Source organism: Eulemur rufifrons, chromosome 9, assembly GCF_041146395.1.
Source record: "Eulemur rufifrons isolate Redbay chromosome 9, OSU_ERuf_1, whole genome shotgun sequence".
Lineage (NCBI taxonomy): Eukaryota > Metazoa > Chordata > Mammalia > Primates > Lemuridae > Eulemur > Eulemur rufifrons.
In genome coordinates, this window is record NC_090991.1 from 41,205,489 (window position 1) to 41,227,919 (window position 22,431).

The window sequence follows — 22,431 nt, forward strand, 5'->3', positions numbered from 1 at the left end:
ATAGCTATTTCTCTAAAACACTGGGGAAAGGAAGTGGTAGCAAGCCAATACGGAAGAAATCCTCTAACATGTCCAAGGCCAGCTCCTTTTGCCTGGGAGAATCCATTTCTTTGCAAATGGTATCAACAGCTGTCCATCCTTTGGGAGCCTTGAGGAACTGAGGGCATGCTATGTTGCCTTATGAAACTATTTCCATCAAGTTCTGTATTCTTTGACATTTAAAACATTCTGCTTCCCCTCGCTGCATCTGTTGGTCACATATTTATATTAATTTCATCTCATAGCTCATGACAATAAAATACTACTACCTAGAAAGCATGCCACTGAAATTAAGGGCAGTTCTCAGATACAAGGTGGTCCATCTCATACACAATATAGTTACATACGTATTAAAAAGATTATCATTAGGCCGGGCTTGGCGGCTCATGCCTGTAATCCCAGCACTTTGGGAGGCTGAGGTGGGAGGATTGCTTGAGGCCAAGAGTTCGAGACCAGCCTGAGCAAGAGCAAGACCCATCTCTACAAAAAAATGGAAATATTAGGCAGGCGTGGTGGCATGTGCCTATAGTTCCAGCTACTTGGGAGGCTGAGGCAGAAGGATCACTTGAGCCCAGGAGTTTGAGTCTGTAGTGAGCTGTGATGAGACCACTACACTCTAGCCTGGGTGACAGAGTACGACCCTGTCTCAATAAAGAAAAAAAAAAAGATTATCATTAAAATAAAAACACAAAAACTTTAATTCCCAAAAAGAACTCTTGGAACCCTGAGAATGCATCAGATTCTGTCTGACCTCAACTGAAATCCACCGTGTTGGAAGGAACAGTGATGGTCAGAATACGTGTGAAGGGGGAACCAGGCGATTTGACTTCTCACCTTGGTTAGCTAATACTTTCATGCTTCCATGGAAATGTCCAAAAAGGAAAAACACATCAATGTGTCCAACAATGTTTATAGTAACCCTCTTCATAACTAGAAAGTGTAGACAAAACCCTACCTCCCTATCACATAACAAAACTGTATGGATATACTATGGACAATATACAAAAAAGAGATAGGAAATGATGGTGAATGAAAGAAATCCAGACAAAAATGAAATATTTATTAATTTTAACTTTAAAAATATCTTAAATTAATGGAGTTTCTTTCTGCAAAGTTGTCTGAATGACAGGACAGGATAGTAAAAACTTAAAAAGTAACAATAAATTCAGCTTAGAAGGAAAGTTTACACTGAGAAATGGGTAAGTCATCAAATGATTAGCCAAAAAAAGAGCTTGAAATAAGCCACTGGAATAAAATACATTAATTTATTGAACTCCAAATGTTTATTTTGATTGAAGCAAAAATTTTAAAACTATATGGAATCAATCAGTTATTTCCAGATCCAAAATTTTCTCAACCATGACAATATCAAAACCAGGCCTAAACTAAAATTTAAGACACCCATGTTTTGTATTTTTTTTTTTTTTTTTTGAGACAGAGTCTCATTCTGTCGCCCAGGCTAGAGTGCCATGGCGTCAGCCTAGCTCACAGCGACTTCAAACTCCTGGGCTCAGACAATCCTCCTGCCTCACCCTCCCAAAGTAGCTGGGACTACAGGCATGCGCCAACAGTCCTGGTTAATTTTTTTCCTCTTTTTAGTAGAGCTAGGGTCTCACTCTTGTTCAGGCTGGTCTCAAACTCCTGAGCTCAAGCAGTCCTCCTGCCTCGGCCTCCCAGAGTGCTAGGATTACAGGCATGAGCCACCTCGCCCGGCCAATGCATCCATGTTTAACTCCTGAACTTCACAATATTAATTCTTGATTCTATATAATAGATAATTAGCCTTCACCCTGTCTTGTAACTTTTAGGAAATTGAGAGAACTCAAGGTTTATTTGGGTTTAAATATACACATAATGCAAACAGTAGGCCGTTCTGAAATTGATTGACTCTCCTTTCCCTCCTTTCTCTCTCTTTTAATCACTTATCAGGACTTGAAATTATATCTATTATATTTATAAATTTATTTGTATATTTATAAGCCCCTTGAGAACTGGGATATTTGGTTTGTTTTGTTCCTGGGCCTGTATCCCTGGCACATAGTAGATGCTCCAGAAATATTTGTTGAATGAATGAATGAAGCGACAGATATCAGTTTTCAGATTTACTACTTTTACTTACAACAAATCGTCCATTTATTATTATTTGTGAGGATAAGTACAGCTTGGCAGGAAGAGAAATGTCTTTCTTCTCCCCTCCATTTGTAACGCAATCTTGTATGAGATAAAACCTTTTGAGAATCTCATAAAAGCTATGGATGCTTTTCCCAGAAAACTGCACTTTCCTGAATATATGCAAACATATGTATGTAGTTTCCATTTGTGGATCTCCCCTTTAGGGCAGAGGTCCATGAAAAGAACAGATTGAATTCAGGGGGCCAAACCTGAATGTGAAGTAAAATTACATCTCTATTTTCACAAACAGAAATTCAGAAATCAATGGTGATATGACACATAAACTATTGTGAAATGCCAGTTAATTACTTTGAATGTAAGTATTTTTTTTCCAAAATCATTTATGTACATAAACTGATTCCTTGGACAAATCAATAAGAAAATGATAAAATGATTCAACATTAAAAATGGACAAAGGACAGAAAACTCAAAGAAACACACATGTTCAATAAGCATATAAAGATATTTAAATTCACAAGTAATGAGAAAAATCCAAATTCAGATGGGACCCCTTGTGTTCACCCGTCATATCAGCAGAGTTGGAGAATACTCAGTGACAAAAGGGAAAAATGAATGCTGTCATATTCTGTTGACTGTAGTGTAAGCTGCACAACGTTTTGAGAACAATTAAAATTTCATACCTACATAGTCTTCACACCAACAATTCCATTTCTAGATGTCTATTCTACAGAAATACTTGCCCATGTTTATAAAGAAGCATGTACAAGGATTTTATAGCAGCAATGCATGTAACAAGAAAACTGGACATAAAATATAAACATCCAGCAATAGGGGAATTATTAAATAAACCATGATACATCCATACTATGGAATATTATACAGGAGTTTAAATGAATGGGGCAACCCTCTAAGCACTAGGAAATAAAGAAATCTAAGACATACAGTGAAGGGAAGGAATCAAGGTGCAAGATGTTACCATTTATGTAAAAAAAAAAAAAAAGATAAAAAGACCACACAACAAGTCTGTTTTGCTATATGTAAATATGCATGTAGGGAAATACCTGGGAAAAGGTCTGGAAGGATATATGCCAAGCTCAGAGTAGTGGTTACCTCAGGGACCAGGGATCAGGGTACAATGAGGGTTTTCATTATACCTCTTGTTTCATTTTTATACGTTAAGAATATATATAATCGTGTATTACTTGTATAATACAAAATAAATTTAAATTGCCTCTTATTTTAAAGAGAGCCCACCAAATTTAATTTTAAAATAATCATAGAATTACCATCAACAGAGGTTGATTTGAGATAGGGAGGGGGAAATACCTTCCCTCAGAAGTATTGACCTCAAAATTCTGGACCAAGAAGGATCTTACAATGCAGTTAATTTTTTGTACTCATATTTGGAGAGAATATACTCACAGTTTCTCAGTCCAACGGTATGATTTCCATACATTCTCATCAGTGTAAGAAATAGCATTTCCTTGGAAATTTCTGTGAAGAAACATAGTTCATAACTTTGAATAGGTAGGAAAAGAATGAATAGAATAAAAGAACCATGGCAACCTTGTAGGGGATATTCAAATACAGAAAATAATCCCAGCTTTCTAATTTCCAGAGCTATCGGCTTCCCAGTTTGCATAATTGATCTAGAAAGGAGGTGGGACCAATGGCACGGATGATGACGCATCTCCTCAGCTGCTTAACTATTTTTTTCCAAAATCACTTAGGTGTCTAAACTGACTACTTCTACAAACCAATAAGAAAATGATAAATAATTCAACAGAAAAAAGATGGGCAAAAGTTTAGCATTATCAGCAAATAAGAATAAAGAAAAGAAGCCTATGTCAGGTAAGAGCAAAGCTCTGGCTAAATACCCTCTGTTGAAACCTCTCCAGGTATTGGAAGGAAAAGGGCAATTAGAAATGAGAGGGACTAACGTGCTGACGTGGAAAGATCTCTTAGACATATTGCGTAGGGGAAAAGCACAAATCACAGAGCAAAGAGTGAAGTAGTACCTCATTAGGAAATAAAAAATGCAAAGGAGAGAGATTGGAAGGAAGGACACACACCAAAATGGTTAACAGAGTTATGGGTGGGAGGATGCAGGGGACAGGGGCGCTGGCAGGATGGGAGTGCGGATTTTCACATTTTATCCTACATATATATGCTGCTTCTTTTTCTTTTTTTAAGTGGGAATATATCCATAAATGACATATGTTTAAAAGAAAGGTGGGGCACGGTAGCTCACGCCTGTAATCCTAGCACTCTGGGAAGCCAAGGTAGGAGGATTGCTTGAGCTCAGGAGTTCGAGACCAGCTTGAGCAAAAATGAGATCCCGTCTGTACTAAAAATGGAAAAATTAGCCAGGCATAGTGGTGCACACCTGCAGTCCTAGCTACTCGGGAGGCTGAGGCAAGGGGATCACTTGAGCCTAGGAGTTCGAGGTTGCAGTGAGCTATGAAGACGCCACTGCAACTCTACTCGGGGTGACAGGGTGAGTCTCTGCCTCAATAAATAAATAAATAATTATTTTAAACTTATAAATAAAATAATTTTAAAAAATCAAAGCATGCATTATTTCCTCATGATTAGCTTCTTATTAAACACTTTTGTCAAGAATGCTAGATAAGTGATATCGTCTATTTATGATATGATACCAGAATTTCAGGTTTTTCCACTATTGGTGGTCTGTTCACTGGTTAAGGTGCTGACCACCACGTCACTACATCGCAAGGGACAGTTCGTCCTTTGTCATCAGCAGGTTGGTATCTTGGCACCGTTTGAATATCTTATCCTTTCATTTAATTTTTATGTTTGTGTATGTGTTTATAATATATAATTCTTATTTTTACATATATAAAATATTGTAGTTTTTAACTGCTTCCTTAATTTCTACATTCTCCCAGTTTTTGAAAATACTTTATATATATTGATATGTTTAAGTTTTATGCATTCACTATTTGGCCATTGTTTCCCCAGTTTGAGCATATATGTTGAATGACTTAATTTTCTCTTAATGTAGCAAATTAAAGTATTTGAGTTCCTCAGAAAGCAAGCAAGCAAGCAAGCAAGCAAGAAAGAAAAGAAAGCTGTTAGGTACCTTATGTTCAGTTTCAACTCTGTGGGTGACTCTGAATCTACCTTTAACTCTGTCCTCGGTCCTCAGCAACAATTTTACTTACTCAGTTTCTAGTTTCAGTTCAGTTCAGTTTCCTCATCCAGTTTGCCAGTGGGGGGGGAGGCGGGGGGGCAGAAAGCAGCCAAACAGACACCGGTCTGCTCATCTGCCTAGTGCACATTTCCATTCAACCAGAAGCTTCTGGTTGCTTAATGCTCACCTTTAACAAATTTAAAAATATCCAAACTAAACTCCCTCCCTCAAACTGACTCTCTTCCCGGACTGCTGCACTTCCACTTGTCACACCACCATCATTCTCTTCATCGTCCAGGACAGAAAGCTTGGAGTCACATTTGATTTCTCCCTTCCCTGTACACACCATCACCCGACTCCCTAGTCAGTCACTAAATCCTGTCTGTTCTGTTTGTCGTGTTGCCAGGACTTTCTTCCCACTCCTGTCACAGCCACTGGGATTTAGCCCCTTTCTCATTTTACTCCTAGATTTTGCTAGAGCTTTCTATTTGGTCCCCCCGAGTTAAGCTTTCCCCTCTAGAGCACTCTATGTGTGGATTCCAAAATAATCCTCCTGTCTTAATCATTTCTCTCTCTTGCTTGAGAACCTTCAATGGCTCTCCACACCTCATCGCATAACTTTCAAACTCCCACATCTGATATTCAAGCTTTCTCATAGTCACGTCTTTCATTGCTTCCTAACCCAATTCTTTGCAGCCAGACTGTCTACTAAATCCCCATCATGCCTGCAGCCATGTCTTTGCCTAGGCTTTACTGCCTATTTTTCTTTCTATTTAACAAATTATAGCCACTCTTTAAGCCCCAGATAAAGTTTCAGCTTATGCGGGGAGCTTTCCCCTGACCTCCACACCTCAGTGATTATAGATTCCGGTGAATTACGGTGCCTCTGGTCTGCATCTCTCGTAGTACTTCATTATAAATCACCTCCCTTTTTATGCCTATTCCCTTTCTTCCCACCTATCATTTTCATGCTCTAGAGACAATGTCATACTTTGCCCTGGGTTGGGCACAAAATGGCTGCTACATATAGAAAGCCAGGTACAAGGATGAGTTCTGGACATAACTAAGGAACTGAATACTAATAATAGCAGCTAACATTCGTAGGTATGCCAGGCACTGATATATGCATTACATGTACTCACACACCTAGATCTCACAACAATCCTATGAAATGGTAACTACCATAATCCCCATGTTAAAGATGAGGAAATTGAGTCACAGAGCAGAATAACTTGCGCAAGGTCACAAAGCTAATAAATGACAGGCCTGGGTTCAAACCCAGGCAGGCTGGCTCCAGAACCCCTCTTAACCACTTTGTTGTATCATCACTAATGAGACGGGGAGAGGGACACCCCACTGTCAAGACAGTGGAGCAAACACAGGGGCAGAGGTTAAGCAGGATATGATGGGGCTAAATAAAAATGGTTAAGGAAAAGGAAGAGTAAGCACAAGGAAAAGTTTGGAGAAGGGGCACAATAGTAAGAAGGAGAATGAGGATAAGGAAAAGTTGACAAGTAAAGGGTAAAGGGAGAAAGTGAGTCAATGAAGAAGGCCCAGGAAGGTCTCAAGGAAAATGCTGCCACACGAGCCAGGTGCAGAGAACCAAGGAGGAAAGGTGATGCTTACAAGATGGTGAAGGTGCCATTATAGGCATTAGGCTCCTGCACAGGCACTTGGCGGAGCCTCTGCTTTGGGCTGAGACCAACACATGACAATGTCTCATCTTTGCAGGTACAGAGCTCACATATGTTGGTGGCATTCCGTTCTGAGACGTAATTTACAGTAAAATCCATCTCAGAAGGTTGACCCGTAACTTCAGGCAGCTTTGGAGGCTGAGTCTGAACCTGGTCTGGAGGTGGGGCTACAGGCTTCTCCAGAGCGACAGGATGTTCAGCCTGCGTGGTGGATACTGAACTCTCGGTAAACTCCAGGTCCGAATGTTGAACTGGGACACTGGGTGACGCTGGATGTTGAGCTTGAGCTTGACTTGGTGTTGGAACTGTTATCTCAGAATACGCAGGAGCTATAACCTCCTTAGGCAGCTCTGGAGGCTGAGTTGGGGTCTCCTGCATGGTTGGAGAAGGTTTAATCTCTGCAGTGTGTTCTGAAGTTACAGTAAATTCCTGGCCCAAAGGTTTAACTGTGACTTCATTCAAGTTTGGCTGCTGAGTCTGAATCTGGTCTGGATGTGGAATTGTCACCTCAGGATGCTCTGAAGAAGGAGCTATAGAATGTTCATCCTCTGCAGTGAACACTGGAATTATGTTACGCCCGAGGTCCAAAGGACTAACTGTGACACTGGGCAACACTGGATGCTGAGCTTGACTCTGACCTGGTGTTGGAACTGTCATCTCATAATTCACAGGAGGCTGAGCTACAGCCTCCTTAGGTGGCTCTGGAGGCTGAGTTGGGGTCTCCTGCATGATTGAAGAAAGTCTGACCTCTTTAGAGTGTTCTGGAGTTTTGGTAAGCCACAGGTCCAAAGGTTGAACTGTGAGAGTGGGCAATGTTGTATATTGGGCTTGATCCTGACCTGGTGATGGAACTGTCATCTCATAATTCACTGAAGGGTGAGCTATAACCTCTTTATGGGGCTCTGAAGGCTGAGCTGGAAACTGCTGCTGAGGTGGAGAAGATCTGATCTCTTCAGTGGACTTTGGAGGATGCCCCAAGGCTTCCTGCTGGGTCCCAGATGGTTCAACCTCCATAGGGGATGCTGGTGGCTCAGCTGGGGCCTCCTGTTGGACTGGAGAACGTATTAACTCCTTAGGGTGACCTGGAGCTTGAGCTGTGGCTTCTGGCTGGGCTACAGAAGATCCAAACATTGCAGGGGGATTGTGAAGTGGGGCAAAGGGATGAGACTGGATTGCAGAAAATTCAGCCTGTTCAGTGGAAACTGTAGACTGAGCAGTGCCCTCCCACTGGACTGGGTAAGGCTCAGCATTCGTAGTGGGCTCTGCTGTAGTTATGGTAATGTCCAAATCCACATGTTTAACTGTGGTTTTAGGCAACATTGAATGACCTCTGAAAATCATAGGCAGATCTAGAGGTGAAAATGTCACTACATCATCAATTGGACTGAAAACTGTATAGGATGCTGGGGGCTGAGTTGCATGCTGTTGCTGACCTGGAGACGGTCCAACACCCACAGGGGGCTCTTGAGGTAATGCTGAGATTTCCTGCTGGCTTGGAGATGGTTCCACAGGAAGCTCTTCAGGCTGTGTTGGGACCCCTTGATGGACTAGAGAATGTTCATCCTTTTCAAGGAAGTTTGGCTGCTGAAACTGCTGAGGGGACACTGAAGACTGAGCTGGGGCCTCCTGTTGGGTTGGAATTTCAACTTCATTAGTGGACTCTGGAGTTGTGGTAACTACATGATCCACAGGTTTTATAGTGCCATAGTGTAATATTGGAGGCTGAACTTGAGAAACTGTTACCTCATGATGCTCGGGAGACTGAGCTTGTTGCTCCTGCTGGGCTGCAGAAGATTCAGTCTCCTTGGTAGGTTCTGAAGTGATGGTAACCTCCACATCTGGAGGTTTAACTGTAACATGGGGCAAATTATAACTATGAGGTTGAACTGTCACCTCATAATTTGGTGGAGTTTGAGCTATAATCTCCACAGGGGATGCTGGAGCTTGAGCTATGGCCTCCTGCTGGGTCGGAGAAGGTTCACTCTCCTCAGGAGACTCAGAAGGCTGAGCTGACTGCTCCTGCTCACTTGGGGAAGGTTCAGCCTCCACAGGAAAGCCTGGAGACTCAGCTGGGGTCTCCTCCTGGGTGGCAGAAGGTTCCACCTCCTCAAGATGCTCTGGAGGCTCAACTAGGGCCTGCTGCTGGGCTGGATAAGATTCAGTCCCCTTGGTAGGCTCTGAAGATATGGTAATCTCCACATCTGGAGGTTTAAGTGAAACATGGGGCAAATTATAACTATGAGGTTGAACTGTGACCTCATAATTTGGTGGAGTTTGAGCTATAATCTCCACAGGGGACTCTGGAGCTTCAGCTATGGCCTCCTGCTGAGTCAGAGAAGGTTCACTCTCCTCAGAAGACTCAGAAGGCTGAGCTGACTGCTCCTGCTCATTCGGGGAAGGTTCAGCCTCCACAGGAAAGCCTGGAGACTCAGCTGGGGTCTCCTCCTGGGTGGCAGAAGGTTCCACCTCCTCAAGATGCTCTGGAGGCTGAAATGGGGCCTCCTGCTGGGCTGCAGAAGATTCAGTCTCCTTGGTCGGCTCTGAGATTATGGTAACCTCCACATCGGGAGGTTTAACTGTAACATGGGGCAAGTTATAATGATGAGGTTGATCCTCACCTGGAGGTTGAACTGTCACCTCATGATTCATTGGAGTTTCAGCGAGACTCTCCATGGGGAACTCTGGAGTTTCAATTGTGGCCTCCTGCTGGGTTTCAGAAGGTTCATGCTCTCCAGGAGACTCAGAAAGCTGAACTGGCTGCTCCTGCTCACTGGGGAATGGTTCAGCCTCCACAGGAAAGCCTGGAGACTCAACTGGGGTCTGCTCCTGGGTCGCAGAAGGTTCCACCTCCTCAAGATGCTCTGGAGGCTCAACTAGGGCCTGCTGCTGGGCTGGATAAGATTCAGTCTCCTTGGTAGGCTCTGAAGATATGGTAACCTCCACATCCGGAGGTTTAACTGTAACATGGGGCAAATTATAACTATGAGGTTGAAATGTCACCTCATAATTCAGTGGAATTTGAGCTATAATCTCCACAGGGGACTCTGGAGCTTGAGCTATGGCCTCCTGCTGGGTCATAGAAGGTTCACTCTCCTCAGGAGACTCAGAAGGCTGAGCTGGCTGCTCCTGCTCACTCGGGGAAGGTTCAGCCTCCATAGGAAAGCCTGGAGACTCAGCTGGGGTCTCCTCCTGGGTGGCAGAAGGTTCCACCTCCTCAAGATGCTCTGGAGGCTGAAATGGGGCCTCCTGCTGGGCTGCAGAAGATTCAGTCTCCTTGGTTGGCTCTGAGGTTATGGTAACCTCCACATCGGGAGGTTTAACTGTAACATGGGGCAAGTTATAATGATGAGGTTGATCCTCACCTGGAGGTTGAACTGTCACCTCATGATTCAGTGGAGTTTCAGCGAGACTCTCCATGGGGAACTCTGGAGTTTCAGTTGTGGCCTCCTGCTGGGTTTCAGAAGGTTCGTGCTCTCCAGGAGACTCAGAAGGCTGAGCTGGCTGCTCCTGCTCACTGGGGAATGGTTCAGCCTCCACAGGAAAGCCTGGAGACTCAGCTGGGGTCTCCTCCTGGGTAGCAGAAGGTTCCACCTCCTCGGAGAGCTCTGGTCTTTGAACTGGGCCTTCTTGTTGGGTTGAGGGAGGTTCAACTTCCTCAGGAGCTGGGGCCTCTTGTTGGGTTGAGGAAGGTTCTACCTCCTCTGGGTGCTCTGGAGGCTGAGCTGGGGCCTGCTGCTGACTTGGAGTAGGTTCAATGTTGTCACCTGCCTCTGGAGTTACTGTAAGCTCCAGATCCACAGGTTTAACTGTGCCTCTGGAGAAGAGTGAGTGCTGAGCTGCAGTCCGAACATTCACTTCATGACGAATTGATGGGTGAGCTACAACCTCTTCACTACCAGGTAGCTGCTGAGCTGGGACCTCCTGCGGGGTTGAAGAAGGTTCTACCTCCTCAGGGGATTGTTCTGAGGCTTCTTGCTGGAGTGAAGAAGATTGGATCTCCTCAGGGGTCTCTGGATTTTCAGTTTCATCCCCTAGGTGGAATTGAGAAAGTTCAGGGGACCTTGGAGGCTCAACTACGTTCTCTGGGAATTCCGGAGGTAGACCAGTAGGATAAACTATCCCCATACTTGGATCTAGATAAGCATCATCCTGTAGAGTTTGTTGTTCATGCTGAGGTTTTGATGCAAATTGATTTGAAGTTCCAGGATCCATCTTACCAAGCCGTCGATGCTGAGCTAGATCATTCTTTAGGTTCTTTGGTGAAATAATAAACCTTGCTGGTCTTGAACTCTGACTATGTAGAGGTGGAACAAGTATTTCAGATGCCTGGTGATCTGAAGCCTGATCTAGACCTACAGCTTGAATCTTACTTCTGAGTAGAGGAGGCACAGCTACGACTTGAGTCTGATCCCAACCTAGCACTGGAACCGCCTCCAGGAGCCTTTGTTGTCGAGTCAGCTTGTCATTGGGATCCCGATGTGGAACAGCAAACCGATCAGGCCCTGGAGGCAGCTCTTGAGCTGAACCCGTGTCCAGGAAGGGAGCCAAAGTCTCAGTCAACTCCTGAGGCGGGGCCGACATCTGGGGAGAAGCAGAGGACCCCAGGTAAGCAAAGCCCTCGGGGTGTGCCGAGGGTGTAAGCGCAGGGGGCGATTCGGGTGGGGGATCAGAGGAGCGGGCAGACCAGGGCTCGGTCGGTCCTCGGGGTTCAGAGGTCAGCGGGACCGGGTCCCGGGCCCACCCCCGAAGCGGAGCTGCCTGGCCCAGCAGCCACAAAGATTGCCACGCGAGAAGGACCCGTAGGGTCCAGAGGCGCAGTAGGGACATTATGTGCAGAGGCTCCTGCGCGAGCGGGAGCCGGAACACTTATGGCAGCCCTGCCGCGCGCGCGCCTGTAGCAAAGGCGCCCCGACCACACCCTTTATCTATGACACCTGTGTTTCCGCAGCGGCCTTTATTTAGCTCAGGCCCAGATCCGCTGCGTGCCACCAGGGCGCGCTTTTCCCCACAATCACTGGGCCCAAGCTTCTCTTCCCCTGCAGAGGTACAACTGTCCCCCACAGGAACACCACTACCCCCTTAGCGAGGCAGCATTTGGGCCACAGACCCGGGTGGCCCCAGAACTCCAGTAGCCCACTGGGGTAGGGACGGGCTGAGCTTCCCAAGGAAGTCACAGGGCCTCGCCTCTCCGTACATTCAGAAGTGTCAGTCCAGTTTTGGCAGCCTGAACTTGTCTTCCTCCAAGCTAAAATCTGAGAGATATTCTTCTTCTCCCTGGCAGGACTGCTTCCAAGAAACGCAACTGACCTGCAAAATGAGCGCCAGTTAGGGTGGCAGGCAGAACACACATTACGGTTATTTACTCGAAAATGTTACCATTTTTCCTCAACTTTCAGTATCCTTTGTTCCACCTTTGATAATTCATTCACCACTCTATTAGATAGGGGCTGCCACAGAATCAGTGATGACTCCAAATTTCTGTAGGATGGGTTTTAGGAGTTGTGCAATTCAGTCTAGGAGCCAATGTGTGAATCCGAGTGAACAGCCCTTTAAGTCAGCATGGGCAAACTCCCCCCATCCTGCCTTGGCCAAACACAGCCATTAACCCAGAAGTAACTATGCCACTTTTCAGAGGTCTATCCTGTGTGCACACATGGAGAAGACACTTAGGATCTTAAAGTCAGCAGGTTAAATAATTTCCTTGAAATACCAGTATAATAGAAACCAACTGACTTAATTCACAATGCTTCCTATCTATTTTATGACTTGTTGATTGTTTGCTACACCCTGTAATATGTAAACTGAGGTGCTTCATCTTTTTTCCCAGTGTCTAGCACATGGCTTGGTGCATAGTAATGGTTTTAAGTTGGAAGTGATTCCAAGATGCGCCTCATTTAGGGATGGACCTGTTGTTACAATCGTATTTCTCAAATCAGTGCTGACTTCCTTCCTTCCTTTCACATTTCACAGGAAGCTAGTATTCTTAACGTTTGACATTACCTTCACTGGTTTTATTTAAATAGAATTAAAATAATTATTTTACATGGAAAAAAACTTCACATACTTTTTCAGAATGCAACCACTTTCTCTCCTTTCTTCAAAACAAAACACTTTACAACTCTGGAGCCAGTGAAATAATCAAACATCTAGCCCCAAATTAAGTTCCCACTAACACGAAACACATTTTTTGCTCCTAAAAAAAAAAATCCTATACATAGTAAATAATGACTATTTTAGATATTACTTTAGCAACTTAATCCCTAATTAAAGGATTTCATATACAGTTATACATTGCTTGCCATGTGAGGAGGAGCTTGAAAAATACATCATTGGGCAATTTTGTTGCTGTGCAAACATCATAGAGAGCACTGACACAAACCTAGATGGTATATCCTAACACACACCCAGGCTATATGGTATGGCCTATTGCTCCTAGGCTACAAACCTATACAGCACATATTGGTGCCAAATACTGTAGGCAACTGTAACACAATGGTAAGTATTTATGTATCTAAACAGAAAAGGTACAGCAAAAATACAGTATAAAACATTAAAAAAAGGTACACCTGTATAGGGCAACCCCATTATATTCTTATGGAATCACCATCACTTATGTGGTTTGTTGTTGACCAAAACGTCGTTATGTGGCACATGACTGTAATTGATCTACAGAAAGGATCATCAGCAAAATATTCCATCCAAGATACATAGGAGATGTTGAGCTCTAGGTAATAAGCCACATTTGAAAGACATAATAGTTTTCGAAAGCTATAGCATAATCACATTTAAGGCAATTGTTATTTTCTGCCCAAATCCCTGGATCTTATTTAAGGGGAGTTCTAAAAGGGCCTGTCTTCAAGCAGCCCAGAATCCCTAACCCCTGGTGGGAGAGACTAAGCCCTCTCTTGTGTCTACAATAGTAGTAGTATTCTAATAGTCTTCAATTCTGCTCTCCAAACTTCAAATAAGGGGTCAGAGCCAAGGGCCAGGACTTCAATAAAAGCCCCAGAAATACCCCACACTCAAAAGCAGTTTCGGAGTTTCACATGTTCCTAAGAATGATACATGCTGAAGTCTTCCAAATCCTGCTGATTGTTTTGAATTATGGCTACACTGGCTATGTTACCCTTAAGCTTTTATCTCCACATACTTGAATTAAATCATGTAGTTCTTCTTCACTTCTGACATCTACGATCTCTTCACTGGGTCTGTATGCCACAGCTATTTTACGACTTTCTGAAATAAAGTTAACAAAGATTAATTCAGAATTTTCTTTGTTCTAAAACTTACTGCATATAATGGTGGTACCCCATGATGAGACATTCTTTTGATCTCTAAAAGCAGAAAATAAGGGCATTTTCCTAGAAGTTTCCTCATCTCACACTTGAGTTTTTAACATAACTATTTATTGAAAATATGTGTGAAGTGTCAACTTTGTTTGGTTCAAAAAACTTTATGATCTTACAGACAGGAACTATGTAATTTATAATTTATAGGAAGCAAAAAATGTAAAAACAAGAATGTTCAATCATAATATGATTAAATAGTAAGGCATTAGGTGGAGGTCAAAGTGAGTTCAAAGCTGGGATAGAGACCCTGGGACTAGTGGACACTTTATATTAGAAGCAAGGGGCAAGTGTCTACTCCCTGGGAAACAAAATGCCACCAGACACAATGGACAAAGCTTCGCAGAGAGAAAGCATTTGAACATTTTATTGGCAGAAACTGGCCCACATACCGTATAGACAATACAACTTCCTTCAAGGCAAACTAGAGCTGTAAGGCTTTTGGTCTAACGAGTTTTGAGTATGTATGAGGGATATCTTCACTTACTAGGGAGAGGTAAATAACCCAGACACCTAGTTTGGTTCTTGAAGATTATTACTCGGACTTGACAGTTCACGCAAATTCAACCTGATAACCAGGGAAGTAAGACTTTCACTAGAAGGGCTGCCCGGGTTGGAAGGCTGAGACCAATCAGGGCCATCTCTTTTAAACAAATAAGGGTCTCTGGTAACTTAGCTAGGATTTCTCAGTCTCTAAGCCTTCAGAGCTGTGAAGCAGAAGAGCAATTCTTTGCAGGGACTCTGTGTGCATCAAGTTTCCTTTGAGCACAAACCATAACATTGACACTGCTGTAAAACTCAACAGGGGACATAATCAATGCCGTTCAACAGCATGACCACTCTCAAGGCTCACATGAAAGCAGCCAGTTATTACATAAGAATCGTATTCGCCCAATGTCAGTGCCAGAAATTAAAGCTGAAAGTGAATTCTTGATTCATAAAGCATAATCTAATAAACTCTCTTCAATAGAGTTTATTTATCTATTTATTCAGCTAGAAAACAATGATAATAATAGTTAACATATTTTGTCTGTTTCCTATGTAAGCATAGTTCTGAGTTTTTGCATTTGTCATCTCATTTACTCTTACAATATCCCCGATAAGGTAGGTTGAATTACTAACCTCAGTTTGCAGAGAAAGAGATTGCAGCTTAGAGATATTAAACATCTTCAAATCTCTCTGGCTATAAAACCTAAAATGGCATTAAAAATCTAGAAGACAGAGTTAGGACTCAAACCCACGTGTCTAAAGTTGAGAGTCAGTATTCTGTACGACAGGCAAGCAATTGAGAAAGAAGACTTGGATCAAACACTTTCTGTGTGAACTGAGGCAAGTCACTCCACACCTATAAACTGGGGACAATATTTGCTCTCATTTTTCTCATAAATGTCACAAAGAACAAATCTGAGACTGTTGCTGTAAAAGAATTTATTGAACAAAAGCATAATGTGGAATGTTTAGATATCCATATTTTCATCAAATTAACTTTTCAAAACGAGTTTACTTGCTCATTGAAACTGAAGTCCTTCAGGGACAACCAAGAAAGTCTTACTGGCCGGGTACAGGTACTCACACCTATAATCCCGGCACTTTGGGAGGCAGAGGCAGGAGGGTCGCTTAAGCCCAGGAGTTTGAGACTAGCCTGGGCAACATAGTGAGACCGTGTCTCTATTTTTAAAACTTATTTAAAATTATAGAAATAGCTGGGCGCAGTGGCTCATGCCTGTAATCCTAGCATTCTGGGAGGTCAATGAAGAAGGATTGCTTGAGGCCAGAAGTTCAAGAGCAGCCTTGAACTGGAGCCTTGAACAAGAGCAAGATGCCGTCTCTACAAAAGTAGAAAAATTAGCTGGGCATGCTGGTGCATGCCTGTAGTCCCAGGTTCTCAGGAGGGTGAGGCAGGAGAATCGCTGAGCCCAGTTGTTCGAAGTTGCAGTGAGCTATGATGACGCCACTGTACTCTAGCCCGGGCGACAGGGCAAGACTATCTCACCAAAAAAAAAAAAAAAAGAATTATAAAAGTAAAAAATAAAAATAGAAAGTCTTACCTAAAACTACAATCAATAGTTTCTGGAATGCATCTGACAGAGCCTTCTGAATAGCAAGCTTCTGAGCTGTCTTCCTTTCCATAGGGAACGATAATGGTCCTAAATCCAACCAAAACAAATGGATTTAAAATGCGTATCTGAATAATTGTTAGATGTTTAAAACATGTAAATGCATCCATGATTCTTAGATCAGTGTCTTAGTGATCGAGGGCAAACAGAACACAATGGTATGGTTGAATGGTACTGTTGTGGGTACCTCCTGGCAGGGCTCATTTTCACTGCCTCTATCTAGTCTGGAAGTTCCTGAAGGACTACAAGGGAGATACAAGCCAGAAACTTGGCGCAAGTCTACTTCACCCACAGATTTCAAGTCGACCAGCTGAGGCTACACTGCTACAGACCCTACCTCCTGTGCATCAAGGGCTGGAATCACATCCTGAAAAAGGTTTGGTGGTGGTACAGATGGTCTGGCCCCTCCGCGGGCATCACCCACAGGAGCCCACTTCACTCCACTCACCTACCTGACTTAGAACCCTAAGCCTGTGGGCCATGGATTCTAGAAAAACTTAGTATCAACTGAATACCCTTTCTACGTATCTATATTTGATTCTTTTTCTGTTCAAGCCCTTCCCTGAGTAGAAAAAGGACTGCATGTTTACACAGGAGATTTTGTTAGAGGATGATTTTGCTGGGACAACTGAAAGCTACAAAAGATCTGTATTTGAATATTTTTTTTTTTTTTTTTTTTTTTTTGAGACAGAGTCTCACTCTGTTGCCCAGGCTAAAGTGAGTGCCGTGGCGTCAGCCTAGCTCACAGCAACCTCAAACTCCTGAGCTCAAGCGATCCTCCTGTCTCAGCCTCCCGAGTAGCTGGGACTACAGGCCTGCACCACCATGCCCGGCTAATTTTTTCTATATATATTTTTAGCTGTCCATATAATTTCTTTCTATTTTTAGTAGAGATGGGGTCTCGCTCTTGCTCAGGCTGGTGAAGGAATATTTTAACACAAAGCAAGGTCTTAACCAAACACGGGAAAAACATTATTTCCTTCCTCCTCCTAAGCTTCTTGGCAAGAGGTCAGCTCTAAAATTTTTAATTTAACGTTTCTGTCAGGTATTGCCTAAGGTAAAAACCCATAATATAAGGGAGAAAAACTCTGCTCAGGACTTTAGTAGCTTAGCAAGTGGAGGGTCTGATATGTATCTGAAAAGATGAGTTTTAGAAAGTAAGAAAAAAGAGAGATCCTTCCCCCCACTGAAAACAGACCTTCCTCCAGTTGATGCACAGGCTCCTCTGCCACGCCAGCTCCGGCACTGCTGCACTCATAGGATGGCAACAGCACCTCTACAGCACAGAAGAACTTCAGGCTTTGCTTCTGAAGCGGTGCCACAATATCTTCATTTTCCCTTTCTTCAAGGTCAGAAAGTTCCTGAAGCTGTTAGGATTTTGAATTAAAGGTTCTTCTTAAGATCTTAATGTAGACTTCAAAATGTTTTATTATTAGAAATAAAAACTAAACTCTGGTAATCCCAGCTAACAGTTGATATGTCCTATAGCTTCAAAATCAAGTAAGACTTGGCTGGGCGCCGTGGCTCACGCCTGTAATCCTAGCACTCTGGGAGGCTGAGGCGGGAGGATCACTCGAGGTCAGGAGTTCGAGACCAGCCTGAGCAAGAGTGAGACCCTGTGTCTACTAAAGAATAGAAAGAAATTATCTGGACAACTAAAAATATATAGAAAAAATTAGCTTGGCATGGTGACACATGCCTGTAGTCCCAGCTACTCGGGAGGCTGAGGCAGAAGGATTGCTTGAGCCCAGGAGTTTGAGGTTGTTGTGAGCTAGGCTGACGCCACAGCACTCTAGCCCGGGCACCAGAGTGAGACTCTGTCTCAAAAAACAAAAACAAACAAAATTAAGCAAGATTTACAAATGAATTACTAGATATAGATGACCATTTTTATTATATGCCACACAAACGCTAGAGAGAATTATGGAGACCACCATCCAAGGGACTGAGTTTATTATAAATTCTAGGTGGCAGGGCAATTCAGAAACATCCACTTACCCTCAACAGTAGGAGGTCTCTCATACCTCCTTCCCACAACCCAGTTCAGTCCTTCTGTCTAAAGTCTAGGATTTCAGTGTTAAAGGGAAAGTGTAGTTAGTGAAAGAAAATCTATAAGGTTTACCTTGATGATCCTTTTTGACCATCCATTGAAACCAAAGTAGTAATGTGCCAGTTCTTGGCATTGGAAGCTGTTTAGGGCAAGAGCCTGATGTTCTACTGCCCTATGTCTGGTGCCAAGACGAACCTAAAGTGACAAGAGATAAACCCACAAATATCACAACCTGCCAGAGACTTTATTTTGTTTATTTATTTAGAGACAGGGTCGTGCTCTGTTGCCCAGGCTGGAAGGCAGTGGTGCGATCCTAGCTCACTGCACCCTCCAACTCCTAGGCTAAAGCAATCCTCCTGCCTCAGCTTCCCGTATAGCTGGGTCTACAGGTGCACACCACCGTTCCCAGCTAATTTTATAATTTTTTTTTTTTGTAGAGATAAGGTGTTGCTGTGTTGCCCAGGCTGGTCTCGAACTCCTGGCCTCACGCGATCCTCCCACCTCAGCCTCCCAAAGTGCTGGGAAGAGATTCTATTTTGGATACACATGAGATTTACCAATACAGATTTCATGAAATGGATGTGAAGACTAAACGGGATAGAACACTATAAGCACTAATTCATACTGAGCCCTAAATAAGTATTATCCATTATGTTTAAGCCACAGTACTTTTCTGAATCATTTTCAGGGTCCCTGATTAATTGGAAAATTCCCCTGACCTCTGGTGGTGAACAGTGATGATGAAAGCAACTAAGGAAGCCCTGCAGAGGTAAATCATAGGGTAGTAATTGAGCAAAGAAAAGAAATCATTTCAGTCTTCCTATCCAGTAGCTCCTGCTTGAGAATATGGCCTGAAGAGCAGGTAAGATGATCCCACAACCACCCCTCTTCCCAAGTTATTAACCCCTGTCAGAAGAGGTAATATACATACCTCTATAAATTTCACAAGCAATGAAAACAATTAGAGGTTCATCTGCATTAAGAAGCTTCTTTAAACATTTTCCACATCACTGTGGATTTCTTGCATCACTAGTTCTTTCTTACATGTCTATTTCATTTTTTGAAAAGTGTAGTACATGAATATAGTCATAAAATTCAAATAATACAGGTAAAATCAAAGCCTTATTAATTCTTTATTGACTTATTTATGCATCTTCCTCTATCACTGGTTTATAAGCTTCTTAAGTGCCCGAGGGAACCGTGTCTTATTCTTTTCTCATTCCCAGAACCAAGCGGAGTTCTTGGCATATAATAGAGGATTGATTGTCTTGTTGATTGAGTGAAGGAATGAAGGAATGAGTAAATAAAAAATGAAATTACTTTCTCCAACTGAAGAGATGGAGATAATACCTGTTGGGAAGGAGAAATGAAGGCTAACTTTTGAATGCTGGATGCTGAAAGGGAGACTTGCCCGTGTTGTGAGTCAGCCTGGAGCTTTTCTGGACAACCAAGAAGCCTCAGAAGGGCTCTGGGACCCTAGATAATACAGACAGTTGTCACCTGGATAACCTTGCCGGTTCTTGCTGGCAACCATTTTCTTTCACGCCACTGAAAAAACTCTTTCAGCTGCCTTAGGCCTGTCCTCAATTTTATTTTAAAATGTTATTCTCTGTATTTATAAAAGGCAGAAAAGACAAGAACTATGTGTACTTGCCAAAGTATAAAAGAATATGTCATTAAAGTAGATGACAATTTTGGGGGCATGGTAACCCAAACTCTGAGTTAGGTAAATAAATGTATTTAATACATAAATACATCTATAATAATATGAATGCCTTCTCCTCTCAACTATATATTGACTCGTAGATCATTTCCTTCATCACTCTATTGGTGATGGGCTTTATGCTGTGAAATTCTCAAAACCTAAAGCTTATGGAATGGTCTTAATGTCCAAAGAGCACTAAAAACTCATTACTCACAAAATGATACCAAGTAACTATTTCCTAATATTTCCAGCACTATCTGTGATATCTGAGTGGTTATGTGAGATGGTCACTGGTTAAGCAGATCATAGTCCAAAAATTAAAGAATGTCTGACAGGTAATCATTTCAATCACAGGAAGTGGAGCCAGGATTGAAGAGGGTGTCGGACAGGCTACAGAAATGGAGTAGTATACCTGGAGTCACTAAGTAGAGTTCTCAGATTCAATCAAGGTTAAATCAATGAAGAAAGGAATATGGACAAGAAAAGGCAGCAAAGTCAGTAGGAAGTAGCCAGATCAAGTAGCCAATAAGGAACTGAAATGGTCCTTGAAAAAATGAAAGATGGTTTAACTGAGGCACAAGAGATCATTCTGTGTCTCTGGGAAAGTGAAATTGGCTGGCAGGTTAGTATGGAATCCGGTTTTTACAGTGCATTAAAAAAATGTTCCCATGTTCTGGGAACTAAAGGGCGTTCTGAGTAGGCAGCTTGAGAGTAATGATGAGGATGATGATGATAAAGCTTCCTTTATGTTGCAACTGGCAAAAAGAGTTTGCCATGCTCACACATTTTAAATCTACATAAAAGTAAATATGAGCAGAAATCTTCTGGTAAAGATTTCTTAAAGGGCAGCACAAAATGACATGGGATTTAGCATCAATAAGTTTGGGTTTGACCTCTAGCTTTCACAGTTCTTGTCATGAACCTGAAGCAAGGCACTTAACCATCCTGAGTTTGAGTTTCTCCATCTGAGAACTGGAAGATAAGCGTGGCAATTTATCTGAGAGTATTCTGTAAACCAGAATGCCAGACAAACACTAGCATATTGAATTCAGCACTTCATTCCAGTGGAGCTAAGAATTCCATATTTGGACCCACCTTCACTGGAGATTTCTGAAAAAGCTGCTTCCGGTCGCATGCCTTTTGGGCTCTACGGGCATCCCTTGCTGGATAAAACTTGATGATGGCACAGAAACCAGGACGAGACACTGCAGCGTTTGGGAAGACCCGGACTGAATACAGAAGGCCAAAGTGGGAGAATTCTGTGAACAGAGAATTCTGTGGGGTGGTCCCACGCCAAATAAGTGCATGAAATCTCATGGCCAGAAAACAAAACTTCACGTCGCCTCCTATTCCCCAAACCCTTGTCCACAGTGGGTGCAACTCGAAACACTTCTCATTTCATGAACAAGTTTTCCCCTTAAATTCTAAGCTTTAAGAAGCATTAGAAGGCAAAATGTGCTGGCTGTTGAGAGGTGCCTCTGGGTCTCTAAAATCTGTTGGGGCTAGGTGACTGCTGGGGTCCGCTACCGAACTGAGAGCTGGGGCCCCCTACCGAACTAAGAACCCGTCAGTGGAGGCTACGAAGCAGGTGAGGTGCCAAGGCAGGACTCCCGAGCTCCCAGTCACGGGTGGGCGGCCTTCTCCATTCCTCTCTCCACCCTGGCCCCAGCTTACATGCAAGTCCTCCGCCGTGGGTCCAGAGCTCACCTCCCACACTAGCAAGGTTTTGTCACTGTCAGTGGGAACCGCAAAAGGTACCAACTCCGCCATCCAACCACCACTACGCCTGCGCGGCTAAGGCTCGAGCAGTACTGCGCCTGCGCAAGGCATGCCCGCGCTTTTTAAAAAAATGGACGCATGCGAGGGGCGGGGCCGGCACGGCGCGGAGGACGGGGGCGGGGCGGGGGCGGGGCGGGGGCGGGGCGGGGGCGGGGCGGGGGCGGGGCCGGCACTCTGAGCGCTCCCTCGCCCCTCCCACCCCAGGCCGCTCTCTGAGTCAATTCGCTTCCTCCAGCCAAGGCTCTCCAATCTCAGAGTTGTGTTGTTAGGGCAGAGTCCTAGGATGGGCTTTCAGGATGGAAGGATAGGGACACCTTCATAGCAGTCGGCTTCATCTTTACTCCTGGAGGAGACTAGGGTACTGGGGAGTTAACACTACCTACTGATCTTGTAGGAAATAACCGCTAAAGGTGC

General features: G+C 43.4%; 2 protein-coding genes across 4 annotated transcripts in view; both read right to left on the reverse strand.

Moving 5' to 3' along the window:
* LOC138392395 (leucine-rich repeat-containing protein 37B-like) overlaps positions 1-12,069 on the reverse strand; it is a 44,479-nt gene extending 32,410 nt beyond the window's left edge. Inside the window, exons 1-6 of the mRNA XM_069483158.1 lie at positions 10,990-12,069; positions 10,672-10,749; positions 9,441-10,443; positions 7,343-7,538; positions 6,953-7,240; positions 3,595-3,666 (exon numbers count right to left, since the gene is read on the reverse strand). Coding sequence (XP_069339259.1) covers positions 3,595-3,666; positions 6,953-7,240; positions 7,343-7,538; positions 9,441-10,443; positions 10,672-10,749; positions 10,990-11,847 — 2,495 coding nt within the window. The 5' untranslated portion in view covers positions 11,848-12,069. The remainder of the gene's footprint in view (positions 1-3,594; positions 3,667-6,952; positions 7,241-7,342; positions 7,539-9,440; positions 10,444-10,671; positions 10,750-10,989) is intronic.
* Positions 12,070-12,225: 156 nt separating this feature from the next.
* Positions 12,226-22,008, reverse strand: LOC138391673 (RAD52 motif-containing protein 1-like). 3 transcript variants are annotated; one of them, XM_069481568.1, is made up of 7 exons: positions 21,913-22,008; positions 21,334-21,513; positions 18,606-18,728; positions 17,682-17,850; positions 16,415-16,513; positions 14,171-14,256; positions 12,226-12,327 (listed from the first exon to the last, which is right to left on the reverse strand). In XM_069481568.1, exons 1-7 carry the CDS (start codon positions 22,006-22,008, stop codon positions 12,226-12,228), a joined length of 855 nt encoding a protein of 284 aa, XP_069337669.1. The 3 variants fall into 3 exon arrangements, with proteins under 3 accessions (XP_069337669.1, XP_069337670.1, XP_069337671.1); XM_069481569.1 differs by lacking the exon at positions 16,415-16,513; XM_069481570.1 differs by lacking the exons at positions 14,171-14,256; positions 16,415-16,513; positions 17,682-17,850.
* Positions 22,009-22,431: the final 423 nt, after the last annotated feature.